The following is a 20,015-nucleotide window of genomic DNA, read 5'->3' as shown; positions in this document are numbered from 1 at the left end:
CAGCCAGGACAGCTGGCACCAACTGACCTGGGGGATATTCTATACCATATGGTGTCACGCTCAGTGCATAAATTACGGGGAAAGCTGGCTGGGGGCCACTGCTCGGGAACTGGCTGGGCATCAGTCGGGGGGCGGTGAGCAATTGCATTGTGCATCACTCACTTCATATATTCTTGTATTAGTGTTATTATTATTTCTTCTCTCATTGTGTATCATCCTATTAAAGTGGTCTTATCTCAACCAACGACTTTTTAACCTTTTTCTTCTGATTTTCCTGCCCATCCCACCGCAGGGAGGGGAGGAGTGAGCGAACAGCTGTGTGCTGCTTAGTTGGTGGCTGGGCCTAAGCCACAACAACAGTTTTTTGCAGGTAATGGAAATGGCTTTTAATCATAAAATCCATCTGTGAAGAATGATTCTACACAAGCCTTTAGCATTGGATTTTCCTTTTGTCTGTGACTTTGTGCTGGTTTCCAACATACATGTAGCTGGTTTTCTTTTGTGTTTCCTTCATTTACCTGCCTGACCATGTGATTAGTTTTGTGTAATGAACCTGATTTTACAATTTTAATGAAGAAATGTTGGTTGTGTTTTTTTTTTTTTTTGTTGAGTTGCAGTTGATGCCTGTTTTAACCTTTGTTTCCTTCAGGTGCTTGCTACATTAATTTTAATAACTGTTTTAAACCTGATTCAAGGTCCTCATGTACTATTAATATACTTATGTTATAGTATTTCCATGAGATAATAAAGTTTCACTGTGGTTTTGTATACATTGGCGTATATAGCCAGAGAGGCTGAACAAAAAAGTCACAGATAAATAAAAAGCAAGTAAATGAGTTTTGTGATTGAGTTTTATAGCATCATGTATTTCTTAAGCATGTGAGCTCTGTTTGTTCTCTTGGGTATTTCCTCCCACATTTCGTGTCTGTTCACACATAAATAATTTGAATCTTAATTTAAGAAATATAGTTTAAGACTTGAGGAGAAAAATAGAAAAAAATGCATGCCGGTGGTAGATTTGATTAGCTGAGGTAGATTAAAAAATAGATGGGAAGTCAAGGCATCAACAGCAAAGATGAGGCTATCACCTGAGTTGTATTTTACTCTTCCAACTGCAACAAACAGAAAAGATGTGCTCTTTTGTCCTCTTTTTTTTCAAATATTCAAAAACTAAGGTGAGAATTGTCCTGATTTTGGCTTGGATAGAGCTAGTATTTCTTCTTAGTAGCTAGAATAGTGATGTGTTTTGGATTCAATATGGGAATTGGTATGAGAAGAATGTTGATAATATTATGATGTTTTTAGTTGTTGCTAAGAAATCAAGGACTCTCCAACTTCCCGTGTCTTGCTAGTGTGCAGGTGCGCAAGAAGCAGGGAGGGAACGTAGCTGGAGCAATGGACCCACATTGGCCAGTGGAACATTCCGTATCGGACAAGCATCATGCTTAGTGTATTGATGAGGGTGGGTTGGGAAGCTTGCTCTTCTGGGATTGTGGTTCTGGGATTTTCTCTTCTCCAGGATGACTAGCTGGGAACAGGCTGGGCATTGGTCAGCGAGTGGTGAGCAGTTCCATTGTGCATCACTCATTTTATAGTCTATCATTACTATTGTTATTGTTTTATTTTATTTCAATTACTAAATTGTTTTTATCTTAACCCACAAGTCTCTTTACTGTTCCAATCCTTTCCCCCATCCCCTGGGGTGGGGGGAGGGTGAGCGAGTGGGTGTGTGGTGTTTGGCTGCCAGCCGGGTTCAAACCATGACAAAACTTAAGTGGATTTTAAAGAAAGAAGTGTCTTGTAAATCAATGCTTTTGTTTGATTTTTTTTTTTTTTTTGCTCTTAATTAGCATGGATCCCATGGAATATGCACAGCTTATGAGACAAGCTGGGAACCAGGATTTTAAAAACGGAAATTACTCTTTGGCCATCAGAAAGTATGATCAAGCTCTATATATGCTTGGTTGTTTAATGCAGTGGGTCCCGTAAGTATTCTTGAATTATAAGATGTAAACCGTAAGACAAGTCTGAAATTTGCACAGTACTACGGTTAACTCAGAACTGTATTTCTTGCCTTGACACTTGATTTTCTTGCATCTCTTGTCACACTCTTTAGTGTACCAGTTTTATAATTAAAGAGGAATTGCAGTTCCTGACATATGTGGGAGATTAGTTAGTGACTGTAATCTGAATATTTTTATATAAGCATCAATTATAAATTAGTCTAATTAAAGCTCACATTAATTTTTTATGAATTGTGTTGGGTTTTGTTAGTTTACTTCTGTTTCTTAGCTGACATGCTGTGGATTAATCCTGCTGTGATTCAGCCACGTACTGGCTATGTCTATGGCCTGTTGTTACATGGGTCGTCTGATTATCTTTACAGTGATTCATGCAGGTTACTTTGTTTTTGTTATTTGGTCTGTCTTGGTAGTCTCAGATTTGTAAAAAAATAGCTTTTCAGCAAAAGAGTACTTTGGATATTTCTTTCTAGATGTTAAGTGCTGGTTGTCATCAGTTAACATCGGTTGCAAATGTTATTAATAGTTGAGTATTATGTTAGCTATTAAATATTCATTACTACCATGCATTAACACTGCTGTTAACCAAATTTAACACCAGCCATTTGTTGATTTTAACTATTGGCCATTTAGACTAAGTAGTAAAATAAGTCTGGAGCATATGCAGGGAGTAGGACGGAGCGAGGACACAGCCAAGCAGGCTACCTCCAGTGCCTTCTCCTTGTAGGCAGTGGGGCTTTGGATACCCTGGGGATCTGCTCCTGAGTGTCTCCTTTCCCCTTGCCATAGGTTGCCTCATCAGGATTTGCTTGCATGCAAGAGCCTGCTCTGAACACACTGAGTGCAGTCGAAACAACTTTTTTGAGTGTACATTAGTAGATAAGAATACGATGAAGGATGCAGCTCTGTGACATGGACTGTTTGTTTGAGTGCAGGCTCCACAGTACCTTGTGGACTGTGGTCCTGTAACTTGTGTGCAGCTCTTCCCAGAAACTCTCTTGAATCCAGCAGATGCTTTATATATTTTAGCGTATTCTATTCTCTAAGATACATTTCTTTATTTCTTAGCTGATGTAAATGTGCATAATTCTGTTGACTTCATGCACTGGTAATATGGTAAAATGTGTTTAGGTTGTTTTTTGGTGACCAAAATGTGTTTAGCGTTCTTTCCATCTAGCAGCTTCCATTCATGTGTCTGTTTTCTCCTGTTCTTGGCCACTGGCTTTCACTGAGCCATATCTAGGTGTGTCGAGATGGTCTAAACTCTTTCTAAAACCTCATACTGCGTTATTCCAGTGGGTTGGCTTTCTGCTTCGGAAGAGACCAGGATATCACTAAGGGTATCACTAAGGTATCATTTAGGATGTCACTAAGGGATTTTATAACTGATACTCAAATGATCTTTATTTTCTACAACTGTTTTTACCTCTAATTTTGTTAGGTGGGTGATATGTAGACTTTTTTCGTTTTTTTCTTGTTGCTAACTGTAAAGTATGATGTGTTCTTTTTCAAGAGAATAAGTAGTTATGCTAAAAATATATTTTCAGGTGTTCCAGGGACATAGCTGTGTTACACTGCAACAAATCAACTGCCTTGTACAGTCTTGGTAAATGGAGAGAAGCAATGTTGTCAGCCTACCAGAGCTTACGCTGGGATCCGGAGTATGTGAAGGTATTCAGATATTTAAGATGGCAGTTTTTGCATGCCTTACTTTTTAAAACAAGTGTCAATATCTGCGTTTTATTGTGTTTTGGTTTTGAGGTGTGATAAGCAAATACAGCACAAAATTCCAGAGTTGGTGTCTGACTGTACATGAGCATCACAATTACTACTGTAATAGTACTTAAAATAAAATGAAGCAGCTGTCTTTTGCACTAGGAGATACTGGTTCTTTCTGGGTCCCAACAGGAGAGGCACCAATGCTTTCAAGAAAGATAGCTATTTTATTAATATCCCAGACAAAGCGATAGCAAGTAATAAAATCTTGCATGCCTTTGTGATGCTGGAGACCTGGGGACGATGCAGCACTGGCCAGATCTCTGATCAAGCCATGGCACGCTGTGCAGATCCTGTCTGTGGTGAGGGTCGCCAGCTCTGTGTTCACTTGTGGTCTTATAGAGCCTCGCTCACAGTAGAGATCTGTCAGTCACTGACAGCAGTCAGGTCTGGGATGGGGACTTAGCTCTGAAGGCTCCCTTGGGCAGTGTGCCCTAATATTCTTTGCATGCTAATAAGCGTACAGTTCCTTGGAACAGTGCGTGGTGATCAAGGTCGTGTTGTATTTCCAGTGGACAGAACAATATGCTATACATACGCTCGTGATTAAGTACACATTGAGTCAAATACTTATCTGTTAGGAATAAGTAGCAATTTTACAGTATTTATGATGTGGAGGTATACACTTGGATTGGCTTTTATGTACAATAAGTGGTCTTCTGGACTAACCATTACAGACTCCCAGAGATTGTAGTAGAAGGTATTTGATTTAGGTATGGTAAAATTGCATGCAAATGCCAATTTAACTTTCACTGTATTGCAGCATGCCAGTTAGCTGGTTTGAACGAATTGACTCCACTGTGACTCTGAGACAGTACAACCTAGTTCAGTGGTGAATATAAACACATTCAGGTGCCATTGGCTGAAGAACATACGCATTGTGATAAATACTGCAAAATGCAGTGATGTGGGGACGTAAGCATACGTTCTGGATGTTGTGAGGAAAAAAAACCCTTGTCCAGAGGAGGTTAGAATATAGTTGCTAACAGTATGTTTTTTCATCCTGTAGTTATTTTCCAAGTTTTGTATTCCAGGATTTATCACTCTTAGTATCTGTGATGACATCAGTAGCATATTGTGAATTTCAGGGGATGTTTATTGCACTTTTTTTGGATCTGTGTGTAAGAAACTGTAAAAGTAGGACTACATGTCATTTTATAGCATAACTAGAGAATTTAGGAAAAAATTACAACATTTTGTTTTGTAATAAATGTCTCTGAATATTTTCCCAACAATGGTCTCTTTTGTTGTTTCTTATATTTTTTTTTTCCCCCTCAGGCTTATTATAGAGCCGGCCAGTCATTGATCATGTTATCAGACTCTTATGAGGCGATTTCTATGTTTCATAAAGGATTGATTCTTCTGAATGCTTCTGCAGATCGAACTCAGGTTGCTGATTTTATAGCATCAATCTTCATAAGTGTCAATGGTAAGCTCAAATTGAGAGCTTAATTTTTCTAAGAGTCTTTCATTAGTGATGACAGCACAAGTCCTTGGTGTGGCATCCTTCATGAGATCATTCATTTGGTCCTTAGTGCCTCAGGTCTATTGGAGGATTATGAATATGTTATATTGCCCAATCAAAAGGATGTGGTGAACTTGGTCCAGTTTGTGTACAGCAGATGCCAACAATCCTGAAACACTGTGCAGGAGAGTGTGTTGTCTCAGAAGAACACATCAATCATGGAATAGTTAGAAAAGGTCAAAATTTAGAGTCAGAGACAAAGTTGGAGACTTGGAGCTTTGCACCCCTAAGGCTTTAGTGGCTTTTGGACAAACTGCTCTGCTTTTTTTTTTTATTTTATTTTTTTTTTTAGATAGATTTGAAAACAATGAGACGATTCTCTGCTTAACCTTGAGTTTACAGAGCATCGTATTCCAGTGAGGGGAACTTTCCCTCCACTAGTAATGGGCAACAATGAAAAGAGGGAATTTGGCCTTTCTGTGGCATTGTGTGGGATTTTTTGAACAGTGTCCATCCCGTGTCTCCCTACCCTCTCCTCAGTCTCTCCTCCTCTACTTGCTTTTTTGTCTGGTTCGCAGGCTTTGTCTGATGGGGCCTGCAGGCATGCCAGGAGACTTCAGATTGTGCCCCTGCTGCGTTTACTTGAACTTGTTGCCCAGTGATAAGGACCTTGTTTGGCTTTAGCAGCATCCATAGCTGGGCTCACCCACAAGTAGAACTGCCATGACATTGACAGTGTCTTGGGGCTTAGAGGGATGTTTTTGAGGGCAGGAATTAAATTTTTTTTTTCTCTTGTTTAATGAAGACTGGCCATGGATAACAAGATGCCATATCAGTTGAATGGCCAGGGATATTTAAGCCCCCATTTGGCATTCTCCTGGCTATTAGTCAGTGCTAAAATTGTCACTGTGCAATGAAGTCATTTAGTTGGAGGCTTCGACTTTAAAAGTGCTGTGTATACTGAGTAGTTTTCTTCACCGCTTATTCTTGCAGATGAACAAGTCTTTCCACCAACTTTTCCCCCTGCATATGATTATATTTTCAGTGCAAGGTTTGATGCACTGATTTGGCAAATGGTGATAGAAAGGTTAGCCCAGAAAGGGAAGTGGCAGGTAAGTCTGTTGCTGCGTTACCTACTGCTGCGCGGTAGGTACTCATGTCTTACCTCTTCAGGGTAAGCTTGTGTTACCTTTAAAATCCAAACCAGTGAATGTTTATTGTTTCTTGGATTAAATGCCTTGATTTTTAAGACTTGAAAAATACTTTTAGTGATAAATAATTTCTGAAATTTATTTCTCAAAGGGATACACAGTGAACTTGAAATTATAATTACAGTGCCATCTAGAGTCATCACTTGTGAAAGAAATCTGAGGGGGAAAAAAATACATGTTTATTTGTGATCCCTTTTACTTTTCCTTCTGCATGACTCTCCTGGTTTTGGCTGGGATAGGGCTAATTTTTCTTAGTAGCCAGAATAGAGCTGTGTTTTGGATTCGGTATGGGAACTGGTGTGAGAAGAATGTTGATAATATACTGATGTTTTTTAGTTAAGAAATCAAGGACTTTCCAACTTCCCGTGTCTTGGTAGAGTGTGGGTGCACAAGAAGCAGGGAGGGAGCACAGCCAGAACAATGGACCCACATTGGCCAGTGGAACATTCTGTATCAGACAAGCATCACGCTTAGTATATTGATGAGGGTGGGTTGGGAAGCTCGCTCTTCCGGGATTGCAGTTTTTGGGACTTTCTCTCCTTTGTGATTGTTAGCTGGGAACAGGCTGGGCATTCATCAACGGGTGGTGAGCAATTACATTGTGCAAAGCCTCGTCCAGCCTGACCTTGAACACTTCCAGTGATGGAGCATCCACATCTTCTCTGGGCAACCTGTTGCAGTGTATCACCACCTGTATCATAAAAAATTTCTTCCTTCTGTCCAGTTTAAACTTACCCTCTTTCAGGTTAAACCTGTTGCCCCTTGTCCAGTCACTACATTGTTAAAAAGTCTTTCTTATAAGCCCTCTTTCAGTATATTCTCCGGAGAGACCTGTGATAAGGTCTCTCTGGAACCTTCTTTTCTCGAGGCTATACAACCCCGTCTCTGTCAGCCTGTCCTCACAGGGGAGGCTCCAGCCCCCCATTCATCTTTGTGGCCCTCCTCTGGACTTACTGAAGCAGGCCCATGTCTTGTGCTTGGGGCCCCAGAACAGGACACAGTACTCCAGGCGGGATCTCATCAGAAGGGCAGAATCACCTCCCTTGACCTGCTGGCCACGCTTCTCTTAATGCAGCCCAGGATGCGGTTGGCTTTCTGGGCTGCGAGAGCACACTGCTGGCTCATAGTGATTTTTCATCCACCAGTATCCCCAGGTCCTCCTCCACAGGGCTGCTCTCAATCCCTTCATCCACCAGCCTGTATTGATACTGGGAATTGCCCTGACTCAGGTGTAGGACCTTGCACTTGGCCTCATTGAACTTAGTTACGTTGGCCTGGACCTGTTCCTTGAGCCTGTCAAGGTCCCTCTGGATGGGATCCTTTCCCTCAAGCATATCAACTGCATCACTCAGGTTGGTGCTGTCTGCAGACTTGCTGAGTGATTGCGTGCACCATGCAATCCCACTTCATTGATGAAGATAAATAGTACTGGTTCCAGTATGGAACCCTGAGGGACGCCACTCATTACTGATTTCCACTTGGACACTGAGCCATTGACTATAACTCTTTGGATGCAGCCATCCAGCCAATTCCTTGTCCATCCATCAAACCCATATCTCTCCAATTTAGAGCGAAGAATGTTGTGGGGGACTGTATCAAAGGCCTTACAGAAATCCAGGTAGATGACATCCATAGTTTTTTCCCTGTGTCCTCTGCTAAAGGTAGGTGGGTTTTTGAGGAGCAAAGTAAAGCTTTTAGGGAAACTGAGAAATTGGAAAAAGATAAAGTATGCATTTTTTGCTTTCTGCTCAGCATGTTGGTGTAGTTGGGGAGGCTTATGCCTATGATAAGGTCCATTCCTAAAGAGAGGGGTCTCTTCCAAGGTGTATTGGAGAGACTCGAAGTTTCTAAGTGTGCTCATAAGACCACTGGTTCTTTTTTCTTTTTCAGTCTTGTCTGTTGTTGTTCTCCGAGAAGAAAGAGCTGCCTGCCAATCTCAGAGTCAACCAGTTATCACTGAAGAATCTCTTTGAGGTGAAGTAAAAGCATTCTTTTTTTTTTCTCAAGTCTGTTTCTTTTCTTCTTGCTCACTTTAGTGAAAGATTTTGTGTGGAAGGCTAAAACAGATGAAAGAAAAATTGAATGGAAAATAATAGATGAACCTTGTATGATTATGTTAAATCATCTATTTTGTCCCTTTTCCTTTGAAAATGTAAAAATCCTTACTTTGCATTATTTCTGTAGTCTAATATTTCCTCTAATTTGATCGAAAGAAGACATCTTCCTCTCAAGTACAGCAAGCTATTCATATCCATACAGCAAGCTTGTAACCTGACAATTTAATGCTGAAAAATGTCTGACATAGTTAAGCTGGATATGTTTTCCAGCCAGGAGAACTGATGATATACTTGGGACAGAGTGTTTTCATACTTGTCTAGCCTGTCTCTGGACTGCTTCATGGTGCTGAGTATGATTAAAGGGAGTTGAGTTTGGTGCAGTGTTGGATTTTTTGGTAGGTTGCTTTATACCTAGTCAGCGACTGCTAAACTTTCTCCCTGAAGGCTTTGACACTTTCCAAAGGGCTTAGAAGATTTTGACAAGATGGAAACATGTAGTTGTAGACCAAATACTGAACATTCCCGGTGCCTTTTACCAAGATGATGGTATTTGCAGACAGCAGAATTTGATCTCTATGTTGTTCTTCTGAAACTTGCTCTTTATCTTGTGATTCCTTATGTTCTGCAGCATTTGGGAACCTCCAAAGCTTTCTGTGCTGGCAGGATAAAATAAAATCTTCCAGCTGGTCCACATGTGCTTTGCTGCTGCTTGGCTGTGCCTGCCTGGAGTGTGTGCTGTGCTGTGCACACTGGTATGCCCTAGAGGCTCTGCCTACATTGCTGTGTGAGCTAGGTGGCCTTGTAGGGCTTGCTGCTGCTTGCCCCTCCCTTTGTGCATGGGTATCCTGTCATGCAGGGTTATGCAGTGGTTACCACACAGTGGATACCCAATGTGTTTCAATTGCAGTTAAGTAAAGCATTTCTTATGGACTACTAAAAAATTTTTCTCTGTATGCTTTTTTTTTTTGTTTTATTCTTCCATTTCTTTGGGTGTATAAGTTTGTTAACTGTAGTTCTACTGTATGTAACCTACTTTTAAAAGATATGGTTGCGCATTTACTGAGAAGTTACATGAGGCTTTATGCTGAAGTATGCTAGATTTCTTACAGCACTGTGGTTTTCCTGATGGAAGCGTTAGAAGATGTTAACTGTAGGCTGCACAGTACATTTGCTTGGCGTTTGCTGGCTGGCAAATAACAGTTTAGGGCATATTGATGGAGTATGCCAGAACTTGCCATTTGGCTGTTACAGTGCTTGTAGTGCTTCTGTCATAATAATTTCAATTTTTTTTTTTTCCATAGATGTATTTCAGTTAGTTGCCTGACAGAGTGAGCGGGAGTAATTCTCAAAAAGAAGAGTAACGCAAAGAAATAAATTTGCATCTATTCATAGGCTTGTTTGTAGTGATAGCAGAAGAATTAGTGGATGAATATATGCAAGCATGCCTCAGCTATCATTAGGCAGGTATGCTGTGTTAGTGCTAGCAGAGTAACTCATATGTCACGGTTGAGACAGACAAAGCGACAAGACAACAAATCTTTTTGAAAGCCTGGTAGTACAAAAGCCTTTATTGCCTGTTCATTTATACTCTCTTTCCCCTTAGCTTTCCCAGATGTGTCTCTTTCTACTTGGTTCAGAATTGTTATACAATCTTATCACTTGTTATTTGCACAGTTCATAATAACTCAGCTCTTCTGCCAAAAGGACATCTATGTCTTGACTTGTAGTCGACACATTCTCAGGACTTGCTTATCTTGCAGCTGCAGCTCTTCTTGCTCCTGTCTGTTTTCTCATGGGTAGACTGGAATCCTCTCAAGGTCAAAGTCATCCTGTCCAGGGGCCTCAGTCCAGCTGAGATCCCCCACACCCATATAGGACTTTATGCCACCCGCCATCATCCCTTGTGTGTTTGCTTAGTTTTTTTGTGGGAAAGGAGGGTGGGTCAGGGTTCGGTCCTGGACCAGCCAGGCCCATGGCCAGGTAGCAGCATGGCTGTGGTGCTAGAGCACCATCGCTGTAGTGGAGGCAAAGGCGTAAGAGCCTCAGCTTAAAGCAGCTCGCAAGCAAAGGTGCCCGCTGCTGCGATTTGCAGGTCTTAGCAGCACCCTGGCCTGGGGCAGAGCAATAAAGCAGCCCTGCAGGGGGTGAACATGCTCCTCACACTGACAGTAAAGCATGACAATGCAGTAGAGGGCACATGTAGGGTATCTTAGCAAAAAGTCTTTCCTCCTAGGCAAGCAAATCAAAATTCCTCATTGGGAAGGACAGAAGTGGGTTGCCTTTGCAAAACATTATGTTCTTCATTGTTAAGTTGGCCCCACCAGTCTTAGCTATTCTAGTGGGTTTGTTGTACATGTGGAGGACTGGAAAAATCAAGATGAAAGATCCCTAAGCACCTCTTCTCTTTTGCAAAAATTAGAAAATGCGGCTTTCTGACAACTCAAACTTCTCCTGCTGCCACTGCATTCTCCCTGTAATTTGTTGTGTTTTGATTTTTGTAGCTGTGCGCAAACAGTAATTCTTGCCAGTCAAAATTTGGCATGAGGTGTTAGAAAAAGATTTATTTGTGGATGTTGGAAGCATGTGTGAAGACTGCTATTTAAAAAGATGACTGGCACAAATAGAGAAATTATGTCTGAACACTGTTTCCGACCACCCCCTTGTGTCCTGATCCTTCTGGCATATTGTCTCAATTTCCATCTGAGCTTACTCTGCCCACCTCCAGAGTTCCCTGTATTGCTGTACCCCATGTAAACTGTGCTTCATGTTCATTAAGTCTTTGCTAGAACATGCTTTTTCAGTTCAGCTGCCTTCTGCTCAGGATGTATGCTTTCAATCTTGGTCTGTAAATTTCCTTGTAAATTCCATACTTTTATCAGATGACCTTCTAAGAATTTATCTGGCCAAAAATCTGTCTCCTAAGGCTTAACACCTTTTCTTTGTGTGAGCAGTCAATTAGCATTGTTGTCTTAATAATGCCAGATGCTTCCTGAGCTGGGTGAGAGTAGGGCTTTTCCCAGTTCTCCATCCGTGACGTTCCTGAGTGTAAAAGGAATGGTTACCTGAGTTCCTTAAACCGCCTTCCCCCAGTCCCTGACTCCCTTTTGACAATTTCAAGTGTTTCTCCAGCTTTTTCTTGCCTTGGGGTAACTGCATGCATAAGCTGCCTCATCCAAGCTTAAAAGGCACAGTGTCCAGTTACAGCAATATGTGCACTTAGATACAGTCACATTTAACAGACAAGTGTGAGGCAGAAAGTCATGGTCAGTTACAGAGGTGAAATATAGAAATACATATTGTAAAAGAGACTCTAGGTTCAGTGCTCTTCAGAGCAGGACAAGATTCTCTTAAGATTCATGAACATCTTATAGGAGAAGAGTGTTTGTTTTGAACTTCTACTGGAATTGTTGCATATATAATAAATGTTTCGTTTTACGGTGGATATGGCTTGATTGTTACTGTTCCACTGATTCTTGTCATAAAAACTGTGGAAATAGGATTAAAAAAGAAACACCTTTTGTGTATATAAAAATAACGTGTTGTAATTGTTCTCTTTATTATCAGACTTCTGAGTTGTATGGGAATGGTGAGAAGATGCAAGAAGTAGTGGAGTTAGTCAAGTGGCTGATTTCCATTGGGGCGAAAGTTGAAACCATTGGAGTGTATCTGCTTCATGCTGTTATCAAACTGTGTATCAAAGCAAGTGAGTGACATCCACAGCTAAAATCAATGTTTTTTCTCTTCATCAGAGAACTGACAGCTAGAGCTTTTTCATTTTTTTTTTTAAAAGCTAATGAGATCCAATCATCTAGGTATGTGCCCATAAGGCACTACTTTAAAAACGTTCCATGGTTTGAAGTGACAGTGTGAATGATGTGGGTCTTTCGTAACCTGAATATATCGGCTTTGACAAAAATATTTCTTCCTGCAACCTCAGTGTGGAGCAACAGTTTTTATACATGCTGAAGAGTCGTGAGTCCACCTCAGATTTGCAGTTGCTGCAAGTCAGTGAGAATGTAGCATCATGTCTCCCACAATGCAGGTGGCTCTTACCATGATTTCTTTCTTGTATTTCTTCCCTCTCCTACTCCCTGTCTTTGAGAACAGGTTTCATGCAGATGCATCTTGCCAGCCCGTAGGGGAAGAAGCCAGGATCTGTTGCTGCTGTATTTCTGTTTACCATTTATAGCAAGTGGATTTTTTTTTTATCATTTCAGGAAAGAACCATCTCTTCAGGTGGTTACTGGCTCAGAGGCCAGACTTGAAGGATAGGGTCAACCAGCAAGACAGAGATGGATGCACCCTCCTGCATATTGTGGCATCTTCCAGTGAATATTCCCAGAAACGCAGTAAATACAATTTCTTTTTGTGTGTGTGTAGTGTTCTGTTTTCATATGGAAATAATGTGTAATGGAAGAACACTTCAGACCCTGGTGCTTGCTATTTCATGCTAAGGAAGAAAATGAAAGTCCTTTCATCTGAATGTGGACTTTGTAATGGTAACTAATATTTCAGCAGTTCCCTTTCAAAATTGTATACCTGGTTTGTGACCATTTTCTTTGCTCTTTGATTTGACTGGTTATGATTTTCCCACAAGTATGCTTCAGTTTTTAGAATCATAGAAGTTACCTTTTAAAGTTTCATGTGCCCTTAAAGTCGTAATAGACCACCTGGAGATCTGTCCTGTTCTTTTACATATTAAGATTTAAAGATTTAAAAACGAAGTAGCAGTGTACCTTGTCAGAGGAGGAGAACAAAATGCTTTCCTTTACGTTTTCTGTGGGATTTCTTTTACGTTAACTTAGCCTGGCTTTTTTTTCTTGTATTTCTTGCTCTGCCCACTAGGTGGCAAAGGAAATAAGCAGCAATGCCAAGGTTACACCAGAGTTTTAGGTAGTTAGATGCGATGACATTCTGGTGGTTCTCTTTAATAGTATGAATGAAATGCACACAACCTATATCTAAACGATTTCATTTTCTAGAAAGGTGTGTCTTTTGCAGTGGTTGCATCTGTTGCTAAGTGGCTCCTGTATTTTCAGAAGTGACTGTGTATATAGATATATTGATTGAAGTTTATTTAATAATTTGTAATTATATTTATATAGTATATGTATTATATAGAGAGTATATCTTTTAATATGTATTTATTTAAGTTTGTGTATATTTCTATAGTAGATATATTATAGAGTAGGTATATTTCTATAGTATATTAAAGTTTGCTTCTTTATATTTCTATAGCATATATATTATAAATTTTTATAAATATATTTAAATATACATATACAAAGAAACCCTTGCACCCATCTGTTGACAAAAAATAATCCCTAAAATAGCTTGAGTGGTAAGGCTTAAACAAACAAAGCAAGACCTTTGAGTTAGCCTGCATCACTTTTTACTCATCTAGGTTTTGTCTTTGGCACGCGCTGTGGTGGTGTGCCCAAGGGACGTGCGGTGGTCTTGCACTTATTTGCTCCCCATCGCTCAGTCCTCTCTGTGACTTGGTGGTTCGGTGCTCCTGTGCTCTCCTCGCAGTTCTGAGGACGTGGCTTGTAGTGAATGTCCATCTTTGAGGCAAGAGGAGTACAGGCAGCTGCTTGCAAGGCTGTAAAGTTTCCCCTGGTAGTGCAGTGTGACATGCTGACAACGAGCATGTCATCTTCCAGAATATTAGATACTGTGTCAAGGTTTTCAATTACCATTGTAGTTATTGTGTTTCTGTGTAATCTGTAATACTTGTGAAATGCTATAGAGGATAGTAGTTTCTGTTGAAAGAAATGGCACCTACTGTTAGTCAAACTAAACAGCTTTTTTGTAAGGCTTATTACCAAGAAAATCATGTGTTTCGTGTTGCATAGGAAAGAAACTCAGTGCCTAGATGTGTATATTCATGCCTGAATATGTGAAATATTTTGGTTTATTGAGTCACCTTCCAAACAGTAGCAAAATCCCTTGTTCTGTTTTTTCTTCATGTGCGGAGCAGTTTGCCTAGAGCCTGGAGAACAGGGTTGGGGCATAAGGGAGGAGGTGAATTCCATATACTGCCTCTGGCTGGTGAGATGCTCATGAGGTGCCCAGTTGCTTTTTGTTTCTGTGCTCCCGTTTCCCAGTTAATAATAATGAAGACAGAGGTTTTAACTTTTTTGAAGGGGTTTCTTCTGGAGAAAAATACCTAACAATACCTCATTCTTATGACACTAGAAAAACTTAGATTGTTTTTTTTTTCTTCTAATTAAAATTATGCTAGAAATTGTGCCAGGAAATTAAAATACAAGAGAAAGCAGAACAAAACTCCTGAACAGTGAGAATTATTCTTCCTCTAATGTTTATTCATGTAATGTTTTAGGCCAAACAGAAGATGTGATTATGCTCCTGAATTTTGGGGTTGATCCCACTGTTCCAGATGCGCGGTCAAGATATATCGTAGATATATTGAAAAAGAACAAAAACTTCGATGCTGTGAAAGCAGTCAGCAATCACATTGAGAAATACACTTCCCTTGAGAAATGGACAGGTACTACATGGACTGTGTGCTTTTCTCATTTCAAAATTGTGTCCTTTAGTTACAAAATTGTTTTATTTGTAATTGGTAACAGTAGGTGAGTTTTATGTAACTTTTCCTATGAGTTGTCACTCTGATCTCCTGTCAGTCAATGATTAACGTTTTGTCTGTGCCTGAAGGTGTCCTCCTGTCCAACTGATGGTCTTAGTGTGTTATGCAATAAGTAACTACATGTTGCTCTTAGTTACTATAAGCAACCATTTTTTTTTTCCTCACCCTTAACATGAGCCTCCCCCCACCGTAGAAACTGCTTCTTTTTCATGCTTTTTCACTTTTAACCTTTTACCTTCGCTTTATTTTTTGGAAAATGAAAAATTTTGTTAAAATACTGGTGGTGTATTTAAAATGCTCTTAATAAAAAATATTGACAAAAAAGAGAAGTTCTGAAATGATGACAATATGAGTAAAAAGTTGATGGCATTTTTAAATACGAAATAACATTTTAGTAAGAGCTCTTTGTTCTATGTTGGTCATGTGCAGCTAAAACTCCTGTATTACTTGGAAAATTTTAACTTCTGCACATGTTAAGGGAAAAGAGTAGCAAAGCAGACTATCAGACTAAAACTATGAGCCTCTTGTAACCAAAACAGGGGAGCTAAAATTTAGTTGCACTCTTGAAGTATGGGGAAACTTCAAGATGAATTTTAAGAATTATTAATGATATTTCTAGGCAGTTTGCAAAGGACCTATTGTCACACAGAAGGACATAAATCGTAATCGTCATGTTCCAATACGAAATTTCATGAACTGGAATGATAAACTGGTTTCCAGTCTGCTTTTTTATAGTAGCCTGTTGGTTCTGAAAAGGATTCTGACTTGTCTGGTTTTTTATCATTTTCCAGTCTGGAAACTAATGTATCAGAAGCGATTGCCCAAATAATGGGAATTTCCTCTTCAATGCTGATAAATGAGAATGAGAAAACATATGAATTGTGCAATACCACCCCGGTGTGACAGTATTGAGATTGGCTAACTCTTTTATATAGTTTCTTGTCTGCCCTAACAAATGGAGCAAACCTGAGCTGCCTGTACTGCAGTATGTTCAGAGAGATGCTAGTTGGGGCAGGAGATGGGGAGCTGTTTATCCTCAGGACTGGAAGGTCCCTGCAGGAGGCACCTTAGTGGCAGCATGGCACTACAGTTTGATTGCTGCTTACATCCTAGCTCTGAAAGAGACTGCAGTGGGCCACAGACGTTTCCAGCAGAGGATCCAGTGATAGGAGGCCATTCGGAGAAGCTCTTGTGAGTGTCCACATGAGAACTGACCGACTGGCTTGTGAGGCAAGATGTTCCTGCAGGACTTTGAGGTTCAGAAACTGAGGAGGTAGATCCTGCAGCTGATCTTTTCAAGCCATGGTTTAGACTGCTGTTTAAAAATAGGTCCCAAGCATGAACATTGTTCATTTTGAAAGTTCATCTCATCATTTCTTCAGTACAGTCTTTCTGAGATGAGCGGATCAGGCAGCAAGCTGTTTTCCCTGGCACCAAGTTCTGGCATCCAGAATCTTAAGGTAGTGCTTGTATTAGCAATATTGCTGTATTAGCCCAAAGCGTAACCTTTTCAAACCAGAACTTGCTTATGTCCTGCAAATCTCAAAACATAGAAGGAGCAAAAGACTGCACAGGCGGATCAAACTTGGCAAAAAGCAGAGTTTTTAGGCTACATGTCTTGTTTTCATGTGTGTATTGCATAGGGTTTCATTGCACTTGCATCTTATGGTTCCTGGCAAGCAGACTCCCACAGTTTCTTTGCTGTAGAGGTGTCTGCTCTGGAGAAGGTCTTAGCCCAGTGGTTCTCACTTAGGAGGTTGACATCAGTACCCTTGTGGTAGTAATCGCCGTGGTGATGTTCCAGGTAGCTCAGCCTCTCTTTTTGCGGTCAATTTTTTTAGGTTTTTTTGGCATCGCACAGCCCACAAGCGTTTTCTAGGCTTAGCACAAAATGAGAAGCTGGAGAATAAGCCGCCGCTTTACAGGTAGCGGTCTGAAGTTAGTCCTTATTGCTAAAAAGATGACCAACATTGTCTATCTTTTTGTCCTAAGGGGTAAAGCTACTGTTTTGTTTGGTTTTTATTTCCTTTGATGTACCTGAATTCCTCAAAGCTCTTAGGAAAGTAGAGACAAATCTTTCAGTTTTCATTTAGCAGCATTTATTGGGACATAATTTAAAATCTGCCATTGCCTGTTACCTGAGTGTCTCTTAAACTTGTAGGTGTCATTTTGGTGTGGTGGGGTTTTTTTGTTTTGTGTGTTTTGTTTTTTTTTTTTTCTTTTAAGAGGGCACGTTATTTTATGACTGTATTTCTTAAATGGAATTGAGGAATCAGATGAGCTCAGGAAATCTGATTTAAACTTTATGCTGAAAACATTACTGTTCTTAGTCATCTACTCTAAAAATTCTGAACAATGATATCACTGTGAGGCAGCAGTGTCCAGCTGCATGCAGATCAAATTGTGAACTATTACAATTTTCAAGCTGGTGTATTATAGTAAAGAGTTTATTTGATGAGTGTATCAAATCTCCTTTGGGATATGAAATCCATTACAGGACTGACTTTGGCAGTGAGTTTCAGCCATCTGGTTGTAACATTCCACTAAGTATTTCTTAGAGCCCTGAGATATGACATGTTACAGTCCTGCCCTGAAAACATACCAGCAAGAAACTGGATTTTCAGTTTCTCTAATGTTTTGCAGGGGAGAATGAAAGCAGAGCCATAGCTGATACAGATTCCTTCCTGGATGTTCTTGAACGGTTTGTTAAGTTCTACAGGTCTGAAGATGGAGCACATCATAAAAATGTGTTCAAGGAAGATGCAGTTAAGCGATTTCTGGAACTGCTGTCTTCTGTGAAAGGTACAGTGAGTTCCCATTTCTGCCCTTCACAAAACTTAATTATTGTGAAAAATGTGTTTGCTAACATACAGTTTTTGCTCTCTTACTCTTCGTTCTCCCTGTTTCTGCAACTGATATTACTGGAACAATGGGCTTTTACTTATTTTTACTGTTTTTCACTAAGAACCACTGGAATATGCACAAAAATTCAGTATGATGAATCAAAATGCTCAAACTTTTTTAGCTGTCAGAATAAGGATGGAAAGATGCAAGTGTTGCGTTTTGCTGTTCTGTAGTTTGAATTTGTCGAGTTCATTATTCTGAAATTAGTTTACAGTGAGATGGATTTTATGTGGCTTTGAGTGAGTGATATTGTCTTGACTGTCTTGCAGAAATCCCTGAAGGGGTGGTTTGCAACATCTCCCAAGACTATGCTAACAGCTTCATAAAACAGTTGCTGGAGAAGCAAATGTGGCATGAAGTTTTGCTGCTGCTAACAGGGAAAGCCAGTGGGGAAGAGCCGTCAGGTGGAGGACTCTTCATAAACTGCAGTCTTTCAGATGTCGACATTGGCGATGTTATCCAACAGTGTGACAGATCGGATGAGCAAGTAGACCTCATAAGATGCTTGATTGAACGAGGAGGTGAAAAACTGTGCAGTATTGATGTGTTATAAAAGATCTGGTATTATGTTTGGAGCAACATAGTTTCAGAAATACCAACGCATGTTTTTTTGTGGTTCTGTGTAAGTGCAGCAGCTTGTTGGAGTGCGGTCCATTGGCTGCATCCACTGTGTGCAACATGGGGAAGCTAGTAAAGCTACATGGGATGGAAAATGTTTTTCAAATTAAATTTGGCTGTCAGAGTTGGAAAAAGGCCAAAGATTACTGTTGCTCCAGTTTTATCCTGATAGAAACTGTAAGCCACAGTCTTTGGGTTCAGTCTGTTGTTATGTTACAAGTAATTGACTACTATAGTGATTTCAAAGGCAGGACCAGATGTCTTTCTTTTTTTAGCTAGTGTAGACATCACCGTTTTTCTTCTTTTGCATGAGGTTTATTTCTAGGATTACTCTGGCATTTTTAATTTCATCTTATAGCTTGATGCTATAAATTATGGACACACAGTTCTGCTGCAGCCTTGTAAGTGCCAGAAGTGCAAGGAGGCTTCCTGTTTCAGTCAGAGACTGACTGACTTGAATATGTTCTGGCCTTTCTGTCTTCCTGTCGCAACAGGAGGACTGGTTGCTCAGCTTAATGGGAGATAAGAGGAGATTCTGATGATTTTCTTAATCAAAAACTTTTTAACAAATACATGTAAAAAAATGACCAAAAAAAATGTCTGGCTCAGCAATTGACATGTACCTTCATCTGTTCAGAACTTTCTGTGGCTTACAGATCTGGTATATCAGATTTAACCCTTGATGTTTTCATCACCAGCTCTGCCAGGTGGGATTGGAATTGGCTCTGAAATACCGCTGCAAATATGCCTCAAAAAGAATTATTTTGAACTGGTATATTTGCTGCTGACCAAAGGTGCAGATCCTCAAAATTTCTCCATTGCACCAGGAGATACTCCTTTGCATGCTGCAGTTTCCATCTGTTTAAATAACAGAGGTAAGTTTTTTTTTTTGTGAGCCTGGGACTAGGGGAGTCGAAGAGCTCTAGCAGATGCGCACTGTTTGTTTTCACAGCAGCTGTTGAAAACGTCCCCATTTCTTACCTGTCCAGCCCACTGCGCCTTCTACTGCTATTTACTGATTTGATAGCAGAGGCAGCAGATCAAGATGTCTCAGTGTGTCTGAGCCCCCAAAGTCTGCAGGCCAGAGGATACACACCAGACTTTTAAGCTGATATCTTCTGCTTTCTGGTTGCAGTGGCTGGGACTGTGTTAATGGCAGCTCAGCTGTAATGTCTCTGTCAGTTACTGTTTTGTGAATGTGTTCTGATTTAATCTAGCTGATTTAGAAAGGGAGACTCCTCTCTGAAACCTTGTGAAGTGTACTAGGTGGGAGTGGTGTAAATGGGAAGGATCTGAGAAGAAACAAAGATGAAGGCAGAGCAATGGCAGCAGACTTTGAAGGACATCCTACAG

At 40.3% G+C, this 20,015-nt stretch overlaps 1 protein-coding gene across 1 annotated transcript in view; it reads left to right on the top strand.

Annotated features, from left to right (window-relative positions):
• The first annotated feature begins 1,851 nt into the window (after nucleotides 1–1,851).
• The window catches only part of TRANK1 (tetratricopeptide repeat and ankyrin repeat containing 1), a 45,482-nt gene continuing 27,318 nt past the window's right edge, over nucleotides 1,852–20,015 (top strand). The window contains exons 1-11 of the mRNA XM_086467662.1: nucleotides 1,852–1,985; nucleotides 3,569–3,692; nucleotides 5,076–5,226; nucleotides 6,256–6,374; nucleotides 8,364–8,447; nucleotides 12,095–12,233; nucleotides 12,748–12,879; nucleotides 14,874–15,041; nucleotides 17,784–17,942; nucleotides 18,314–18,565; nucleotides 19,361–19,537. Coding sequence (XP_086323788.1) covers nucleotides 1,852–1,985; nucleotides 3,569–3,692; nucleotides 5,076–5,226; nucleotides 6,256–6,374; nucleotides 8,364–8,447; nucleotides 12,095–12,233; nucleotides 12,748–12,879; nucleotides 14,874–15,041; nucleotides 17,784–17,942; nucleotides 18,314–18,565; nucleotides 19,361–19,537 — 1,639 coding nt within the window. The remainder of the gene's footprint in view (nucleotides 1,986–3,568; nucleotides 3,693–5,075; nucleotides 5,227–6,255; nucleotides 6,375–8,363; nucleotides 8,448–12,094; nucleotides 12,234–12,747; nucleotides 12,880–14,873; nucleotides 15,042–17,783; nucleotides 17,943–18,313; nucleotides 18,566–19,360; nucleotides 19,538–20,015) is intronic.

This window comes from Leptosomus discolor, chromosome 7 (assembly GCF_034619465.1).
Source record: "Leptosomus discolor isolate bLepDis1 chromosome 7, bLepDis1.hap2, whole genome shotgun sequence".
NCBI lineage: Eukaryota > Metazoa > Chordata > Aves > Leptosomiformes > Leptosomidae > Leptosomus > Leptosomus discolor.
The sequence above is the reverse complement of the archived record's forward strand: the minus strand, read 5'-3'. Positions and strand labels throughout refer to the sequence as shown.